Source organism: Phyllostomus hastatus, unplaced genomic scaffold (genome assembly GCF_019186645.2).
Source record: "Phyllostomus hastatus isolate PE091 unplaced genomic scaffold, TTU_PhHast_1.1 phas_contig_34, whole genome shotgun sequence".
Lineage (NCBI taxonomy): Eukaryota > Metazoa > Chordata > Mammalia > Chiroptera > Phyllostomidae > Phyllostomus > Phyllostomus hastatus.
The window spans coordinates 5,255,058-5,264,936 of record NW_025333857.1 but is presented as its reverse complement, the minus strand read 5'-3'; the positions used below and the strand labels follow the sequence as shown (position 1 = coordinate 5,264,936).

Here is a 9,879-nt window from a genome sequence, read left to right as displayed (position 1 = left end):
AGATGAGTATAAAGTAATTGTTTAATACATGTGACCTATTTATGTAAATTATCTGCTCTTTACCATGATACTTAAATGATTTTCTTTAAATCCAGTTCCAGCCCTGGCTGGTGTAGCTCAGTGGACTGGGCTCAGGCTGCAAAGCAAAGGGTCACTGGTTCAGTTCCCAGTCAGCGCACATGCCTGGGTTGCAGGCCAGGTCCCCAGTGGCGGCCATGTGAGAGGCAACCACACGTTCTCTTTCTCCCTCCCTTCCCCTCTCTAAAAGTAAATAAATAAAATCTTTAAAAGATAAAAATAAATCCAGTTCCAAAACATTATTTGAACATTACTATATTATGACTTTAAATTTGATAAAAAATATCATTGCCATTAGACATTTTACTTATTATTTATTACAATGTGTTCAGGAACCGCAAGGTCAAGTTTTAAGTCCCAAAACCTCAACTTTGGTCTAGGACTATCAGCCTATGTATTCTATAGAAAGGTAGTTGTCAGCTTTCTTCTCTTTAAAGTTTCCATTACTCACTATATTCTGAAAACTATTTTCCTCCACAGGAGGCATCAAAATGGTTTACTTGTTGCCTTCAAAGTCAAGGTCCTACCTTTTTTAGTACCCCCAGAAAAAATCACTCTAATTTTAAACATTAAAGAAAACTTGATCATCAATTTGGCAAAAACACTGGAAACAATATCAGATAATAGGAAATGGGTACACTTGTATATTTATTAAGGTTGATGGAAGTATACTAATATATGTCAAGTTTAAAAATCAGGTCATTTAACAATGTATATCATTCCTTTAAAAAAAATCCCATGTTTACATACCTATTCATTAAAATGATTCTCTCTGGGTAGTGTGATTACAGGCAGTTTCTATTGGTGTGTGTCTTTATTCAACAAATATGTACTTTTATATTCAGGAAAATAATTATGAAAATCATAAAAAACCTTTAATTGAAAAAGAAAAAATATTTAAAATGTTACTAAACCACCATTTAACACTTATCTTTCAAGTGGGATTTTTTTTTTGCTTGCTAAACTATATCTTTTCAATAAACATGAAATACTGGTATAATAAAAGTTTTTATAAAGATTTATATACTAATAGGAAGCAAACAGTGTTTATAATATGTCACCTTTTATATTTTGAAAAGTGAATGCATGTTCTTAACCAAGACTTATGTGCAAAGGTAACTAGTATTTCAAAGTATTGTAGATAAATTGTTTGTAACATGCTAATAAGAAAGCATTGTGCCCTGGCTGGTGTGGCTCAGTGGATTAAGTGCCAGCCTGTGAACCAAAGGGTCGCTAGTTCAATTCCCAGTCAGGGCACATGCCTGGGTTGCAAGCCAGGTCCCCAGTACAGAGCATGTGAGAAACAACCACACATTGATGTTTCTCTCCCTCCCTTCCTCCCTTCCCTTCTGTCTAAAAATAAATAAAATCTTAACAAAAAAGAAAAAAAGCAAACAAGCATTGTAATGTAGTAGAACCAGGCTGACCTGGGCTAAACTCTTAACTTTGCAATTTAACTTTGACTTAAACCCCTAAATTTCAAATCAACAATAGTAAAACACAGGTAGGTTCATAATGGAATCAGCAAATAGAATCTCTGAGTCTGGATATACACCAGAAAGTTGCAATTTAGTACTTAGCAAAAAACATGTCCTCTCTATCTATATTTTACCCATTCTTTTATGACATTCCAAGTTTTTCCTTGGATTAATATAGACAATAAGAATATTTTCCTCCCCTATTGGGGAATTGTTCTTTGACTACAATTTGGCATTAAAGCCAGGAAATTCATGGTTTTATATAACAAAAATGAGAATATTGCTTATTGTTTTATGCAAAGTCCTCTTTATGAAAAGATCTTTCCCACTTTTTAAAATAGAAAGTTAACACTTAACAAGTTCTCTCAGACACAATATATTATGTAATTAATAGGGTTCCTTTTTTGTGTTCCTAGGATGTTCACAAATTTGTGACCCCCCCTTCTCTAGGAAGTACAGCATGTATGCACTTTTCTTTTTCTCTCCTATAGTGATTCATCCCATCATCTTTACTTCTGAAAATAAAGAGATAGCATCACAATTCATTTAAAGGGTTTAGGAATTAAACATCATTATGGTTAACACAACACCTAGACCATGTTAGGGGCTCAAAAAATACTTATTTCATTGGACGGGCTCTGGATTGGCAAATAACATAGTTTGATGTACTCTTGCTTGCACAATTGCCTGAAATTCAGTGCATCCCAAATTCCCTTTAAAATCATGGAAATGACCAAAAATAAACAATGAAATTTTTAAAACTGGAATGAATAATGAAATTGCCTCAAATAGTGAAGGACAAAAGAAACTGTATCATAAGCCTCGAGTTAACTTGGCGTCCCATCTGTCTGAACTGATAACGAACCTAGCATAGCTTAGTAATTTGCTTTTACTTTATCTAAAAATGAGCCATCAAACAAATTCACTTTCTATTTACAAATAAATTAATAATCTATTTAATATCTTTTCAATATATGGAATTATTCACAATAAACTTAATCTTTAAAACATTCTAAAACAAGACCCTGTATCAGTGTTGTTGAAAGAACCCAGCAATGAAAATGAGTAGAGCAGAAATTCAATAAAAGACAACTATCAACAATTAATAACTAGGGGTATTTCAGTAGTAAAAACATTACATAAATAAAAGCACTTGTCTTCTCTTGTGTGGCCAAAGTAGGGAAATTATGCCACTGCAGTTGTGTTATTGATTATAACTCATTCTTAATTTGTTTCTAAATCTTGAAAATCTACCCATATTATACAGGAAAATCTCACAGTTCATCAGTGTAAAAATTTTATTTCTCCTTTGTCCCCCCACCCCACATTACAAGATCTGAAATTTTACTTAATCCACATCATTTTTTAAAAATGATCTGTTATCAGTCATGTAAAATGTGAGGGGAAAAAAAAACACTAATCAATTTAAAAACTCAGCCCCTGCCCCACTGTTACAGCATATTTAGGATAAGTCTACAGCATTCACTTACTTTAGCTGGTTCTGATACTGAGGCATACTTTTTAATTTGAGAATCAACGCCTAAAGACTTGGCTAATTGTAGAGCATTTGAATCATCACTGATCAGTGTTCCAAGAGCCACAAGAAGTCTAAAAATGGCTTCTAGGTCTTGTACAACTTCGAAGACTGTGCTAATTACTGACAAGCATTGAGCTTTCCCTTCAATGTTATGGTCTTTATGAAAACAAACAGAATAGTTCAGGGTCAAGGTAGCCAGAGCAATGTGGATGTTCTTATTGCTCCCTGATTTCAGTTCTATTGCATGGGACATTAATGATTCTCTTTGGGACATCATGAGCTTTTGGCCTGCCTGGCCAACAAAACAATTGCAAAAAGTCCTCAGAGCAAGGAGCTGGTTTGCTGGCTTTCCTTTAGGGTTCAGAAGACTGATAAGATGACTGCTGAACTGAGCCCCTTCCTTTTCATTGCAGAAGCTCTCATTCACACTGGGATGCTTAATTGACAATCGAAGAATGTCAAGCGCAGGAAAGACGATATCTATAAAGAAGAAAAATTCATTAATAATTATGGAAATTCAGAAAATTCCAACGACTTTTCCATTTTTAAGGATTTTACTTCCTTTTACAAAATTAATACATGCTTATTTCAGAAAATGTTAAAAATCATGTGCCTGCTTTAAAATGCATGTATTTCTAAAACTGTTGATTTTTCATATTTATAAAGATTGGACTTGCTGTTATAAGATCATATATGCTTTAATAGTAATGTAACTCTCTTGGGTTATCAATCAGATGAAACACAGTGAATTTTCAATTAATTCTTATGGAATGAATGGGATTGCAACCTTGCTTTTAAAAATCGTATAACAAGACCAAAGAGTTGCAGAGAGAACATGAACATTTTTTATAGAGGAATTCCAGTTGACAAATGTTAATAGGATGCTCATAGATTGGTGGAGAGCTTTATATTCAAGGGACTGCATAGACATCATCTGATGAAATGCACTCCCTAAACAATCTTAAGTTATCACTGAAAGTATGGAAACTGGAAATTATGTGCCTTGTGATATAAAGGTAGTTTGCAGTATCATTTATAAAGGATCTTCATCTTAAAAAAAACAATGATCCAGAATCTAATTATGTATAGCAAGGACTACATAAATAGAACAACACATTCAATTAAATTAAGTGATCAGCCAAATCCACAATATGGGACATTTTGGACTAATAATTTTTTTCTCCAATATTTCAACAGCACAGAAAAATAACAGGGGAGAGGACATTTTTAGAATTAAAAATTAAATATATAGTAATGAATGGAAACTAGATGTCGGGTGGTGAGCACACTACAGCATATACACATATTGAATTGTGACGTTGTACACCTGAACCTTATATAATGTTATAACAACTGATGTTACCTCAATAAGAAATAACATTTTTAAAATTTTAAAAAAGAAAAATTAAATGTATTTACTTAAAAAAGAGAAAGAGAAAAATTAAAGTAAAAATTCTTATAGCAAATGTTTGTAGTCTTGGGTTAACAGGTCACAAAGAGTTTCTTGGGTGGCTTGCAGGGGATCCACAAATGCTCTGAAAGGGAATACAAACTGGTATATGTATTGGGGTCTCCACATTACCTTCAGATTCTGACAACACATGGGAGCAAAATAAGACTATGAATTATAGTGGTGTAGTGCATCCTTTTTGTGAGATTTTTTATAATGTGAACTACAACTACTTCAGGTTAGCTTTTATTTAATCTAGAAACACCAATAATATTGACAGACATGAAAAGACGTAATTCTTGCTTTCTAGTTATATTTTAAAGAATGTTTCTGTACCTTCAGGCCACTTAATAGCTTTCCACAAAATCTGAAGTTGCTGGGCTGTGGGTTTTTCCGAAGAACTGTTACATATTAGAGATAGTATCTTCTCAAGAATTATCAGGTCATCTTCAGTTAACTTCTTCTCTTCAGGGGCAGTTCCATTAAGTTCCTTTAGTTTACCTAAAACCCAAAACCAAACAAACCTTCAAAAGTCTCTGTCATCAGCCAGATAAAATACATAAATGCCAAAACTTTCAATAAGTACTCTAGCATACACTATAGGGAAATTAAGACTTCTCAGGGTAATTATTGAAGACCATAATTTAAGGATAAGGTCTGTATTTTTAAGCTGAAAAGTTATTGTGATGATTTTTATTTTCTAGTATCTTCTGAAGCTTTCTGCTTTGAATTCATTTTAGAGTATATCATTTTTGTAATCATTTTGAATGGTTTTCAAAGCAGTATCATGCCATATATAGGCACATATAAGTCAATCCCCTATTTTCTCAAGGAGAAAATTTATAACTCTTAACCAGCTTACCCGGTATATTGATTTCTATGATGGTCAATAAAACATTTGAAAACTTAAATGCTTATTTATAATGATTTATTGACTTAGTTCCATATGTACCTTTGACATTGCATTATTTTAAACATATTTAATGGAAGTAATTGCCTTTTCCGATCATATCCATATTTCATGAAACAATTTTTTTAAACTCTACACATACATCTTCAATATAGGCATCCTTGTCACCACTAACGCTACTTTGACTCATCTAACACTGTTTGCACAAAAATTTTTTATCTCAAAACATAAAAAAGCCCAAATTGCCACTATAAAAGTATTAGGAACATAAATTATCCAAATTTACAATTTTTCATCCACCATAATTGGACACTTGGACCTGTTTTACTATTTTTGGGATTGAAAAATTTTAACACTACCAGAATATAGAAAACAAAGTTTATTTAAGAAATGCAAAAAGGGACCTCTTGTATGTATTGTACATGAGTTGAAAAATGGCTGGTTGTCCATAAGTATACATATACTTCTTTACTGTTCAAAATAAAACAATTAAGAAAACACTTATGATTTTTATAAAGATAGTATGAAGGATAATTTTCACACACACACAAAAAAATCCCAGTCTTACCTTTAGTTATGTATGTTATCTCAAATAATTTTCTCATGGTCTTTAGCCAATAGAACTTGTAGTACTCTTGGTCCAAAAATATCCCCAAAACCAATCATTTTGTTTTGAGAAAAACAAATTAGCAAAAATCCTCAAAGTCAACTGAGAAGTTTCATTTCTAATGGGAAATTTAAACAGCCTCTTATTATTACTTTAAGGGCTATTAATTTTTTAAAACTAAGATTTTTATTTTTTAAATGCTATACTCATTCTTAACCAAAAAAAAAAAAACATTAAGAGCTTAGGGGATGGGATTTACATTTTCCCCCTTCAGTATTCTCATTAAAATCATCATAAAGCATTTACCTTATATTTGCATAAGGATTCTTACAAAGTATTAAGGGTCCATTATTAGATTGTGCATTCATAGTCCACACATTTGTGTAATACCACAACAGAAGTCTCCATCATGGAAGCATCCAGTTTGTAGCTCGTGTTAGGAGAAGAAACGGTGTTGAGTGCATAGTAAAGAGTCTGGATATATGACAGAAGTATTTAAAATATACTTACCTATTATTTGTGTAGGGTTTGCTTGGTCAAAAGTGACAGCCTCTTTTTTAGGGAAGTAAATATTCACTGTTTTAGATGCAGCTGATTGGTAGGCACTATTCCCTATTTACAAAGCAGAAGATGTTGCAGATCATAAGAAGTGGTCCAAAATGAGACTTTTCTAATTGTATGACTTTATTTTCACAATTAAAATATGTAACTACTCAGTGCATGCAATAATAAGCAACTTCAAAAAAGAAGAGGAAAAATCATATGTAAGATTTTGATATACTCTTTATATTTGCTATAATAAATTTTAGTTTTTTAGAATGGGAACTTAAATGTAAAACAAAGCTTTTCTGTTTCATATTTTCTACTTCTATCTTTTATAAACTTTTAAGATTAAAGAATACAAAACAATTAATAAATGTTCCCATCTACTCTTAATTTCTTTCTTCTCTTGTCTTTTATTGCTTATTCCAAATGATGTAGTAGGCAGTGTCATTTTCTACATTATTTTTATAAATCATCTCAAGTTTTAAGTTCTTGAAAGCCAAGAGTTTTAGTCTTTTGTATTATTTCACTTAAGTACATGCTATAATAACTGAAACTCAGTATCTGATGATAAAAAAATGAGGATGAAAATTCATTTACAGTGAATAAAACTACTTCACCTAGCCTGGCTGGTATGGCTCAGTGGATCGAGCACCAGCCCGCAAACCAAAGGGTCGCTGGTTTGATTCCCAGTTAAGGCACATGCCTGGGTCACAGGCCATGTCCCCAGTGGGGGATGCACAAGAGGCAATCACACATTGATGTTTCTCTCCCTCTTTCTCCTTCCCTTCCCCTCTCTTTAAAAATAAATGTAATCTTTAAAAAAAAAAACTACTTCAGCTAAAGCATATTTTTTTCCTAATTTATATCCTACTTACATTTCAAATCTTATTTTGTACATTTTTATTCCAATGAAAAATTAAGGCATTTTGATAATGAATAAAATATTTTAATCTTTTGGGTATATTACAAATACAAGGAGGCAAGGTAGTTAAAACAAGTAATGAGCTAAACATACAAAATTAATTCTAACTGCTTATGTAGCATAGAATATTTAATGACATAGTCAAAGGTGAGTTATACGAACAGACATTGCCGGTACTTCTAGTTACCAGATTCTAACTATGGTAAGGGGAATGCAAATTAAATATGACCCAGATAAGTGTGATACAAAATTCTCTGAAGAAAAGTATAGCATTTCCGGTCAAGATGGAGGCATAGGTAGACACATTGTGCCTCCTCGCACAACCAAAATAAGAACAATTTAGAAACAAAAAACAACCACTACCCACAGAAATTTGAACTGGATGGAAATCCAATGACCAAGGAGTTTAAAGAAGACACATTCATGCAGACCGGTAGGAGGGGCGAAGACGGGCAGAGGGTGGAAAGGGGTAGCAGCAAAGCGGTGGCTGGTGGACCCCGGGTGTGCAAGGCAGCAGCAGGCAGACCCAGTGAGGCAGTGAATTGAGGAGGGGCATGGCACACAAGGTGGCTGGTAGACCAGGCAGTCCCACATTTGGACGCAGATAAACCAGGTGAAACTGGGGAGTGAGACATACCACACAACCCAGGGTCCCAGTGCAGGGAAATAAAGTCTCAAAACACCAATTGAAAACACCTGTGGGAACTGAGGCAGCAGAAGAAACTTCCAGCCTCACAGGAGTGTTTGTTGGAGACCTACAGGGTCCTAGAAGCTCACCCACATGGGAATCAGTACCAGAAGGTCCCAGTTTGTTTGGGGGAAGTGGAGGAAGTGACTGAAATCCGGCAGAGAGCAGACCAAGCACCAGTGTTCCTCTCGAACACCTCCGCCACATAAAATGTCACAACTCAGCAACTGGGTTGCCCTGCCCTAGAGAACACCTAAGGCTCCACCCCTCCATCCCTCACTACATAACAGGCACACTGAGACAAAAAGACTCCAATGAAAGAACAGATCAAAGCTTCAGAACAAATACAACCAAGCAATGAACAGATAGCTAACCTATCAGATGCACAATTCAAAGCACTGGTGATAAGGATGCTCACAGAATTGGTTGAATTTGGTTGCAAATTAGATGAACAAATGAAGGCTATGCTAAGTGAAATAAAGGAAAATGCACAGGGACCCAATAGTGATGGGAAGGAAACTGGGACTCAGATCAATGGAGTGGACCAGAAGGAAGAAAGAAACATCCAATCAGAAAAGAATGAAGAAACAAGAATTCAAAAAAATGAGGAGAGGCTTGGGAACCTCCAGGACATCTTTAAACATTCCAACATCTGAATTATAGGGGTACCAGAAGGAGAAGAGGAAGGGCAACAAGTGGAAAAGCTATTTGAACAAATAATAAAGGAGAAATTCCCCATTCTGGCAAAGGAAATAGACTTCCAGGAAGTCCAGGAATCTCAGAGTCCCAGAGAACTTGGACCCACGGAGGAACACACCAAAGCACATCATAATTACATTAGCCAATATTAAAGAGAAGGAGAGAATCTTAAAAGCAGCAGGACAAAAGGAGACAGTTACCTACAAAGGAGCTCCCATAACACTGTCAGCTGATTTCTCAGTGGAGGAGACCTTACAGGCAAGAAGGGGCTAAAAAGAAGTATTCCAAGTCATGAAAGGCAAGGACCTCCACCCAAGATTGCTCTATCCAGCAAAGCTTTCATTTAGAATGGAAGGGCAGAGAAAGTGCTTCCCAGATAAGGTCAAGTTAAAGGAGTTCATCATCACCAAGCCCTTATTTTATGAAATGTTAAAGGGACTTATCTAAGAAAAAGAAGATAAAAAATATGTACAGTAAAATGACAACAATCTCACAGTTATTAACAATGGAACCTAAAACAAAAACAAAAACAAACTAAGCAAACAACTAGAACAGGACCAGAACCACAGAAATGGAGATTACATGGAGGGTTAGCAACAGGAGAGTGGTGGAGGGGGAAGGTACGGGGAATAAGTAGCATAGATGGTAGGTAGATAGGGGAGGGTAAGAATAGTATGGGAAATGTAGAAACTAAAGAACTTATAAGTATGACATATGGACATGAACTAAAGGGGCAGGAATGTGGGTGGGAGGGCAGGCAGGGTAGAGGGGAGTGAAGGGGGAAAATGGGACAACTGTAATAACATAATCGATAAAATATATATTTAAAAAAAAGAAAAGTATAGGGTGCAATGAAAGCTTATCAGAGAGTAGGTGATCCATGTGAAATGTCCAGAAAAGTTTCACTGAGTTCATTTAATAAATACTATATTGTAAAATTGAATAAAAAAGAAGAAGGAAAAAA

At 34.6% G+C, this 9,879-nt stretch overlaps 1 protein-coding gene across 1 annotated transcript in view; it reads right to left on the bottom strand.

Moving 5' to 3' along the window:
• Positions 1 to 709: 709 nt before the first annotated feature.
• PLAA (phospholipase A2 activating protein) overlaps positions 710 to 9,879 on the bottom strand; it is a 40,979-nt gene continuing 31,809 nt past the window's right edge. The window contains exons 12-14 of the mRNA XM_045840821.1: positions 6,571 to 6,672; positions 4,880 to 5,044; positions 710 to 3,573 (exon numbers count right to left, since the gene is read on the bottom strand). Of these exons, the coding sequence (XP_045696777.1) occupies positions 3,008 to 3,573; positions 4,880 to 5,044; positions 6,571 to 6,672 (833 nt within the window). The 3' untranslated portion in view covers positions 710 to 3,007. The remainder of the gene's footprint in view (positions 3,574 to 4,879; positions 5,045 to 6,570; positions 6,673 to 9,879) is intronic.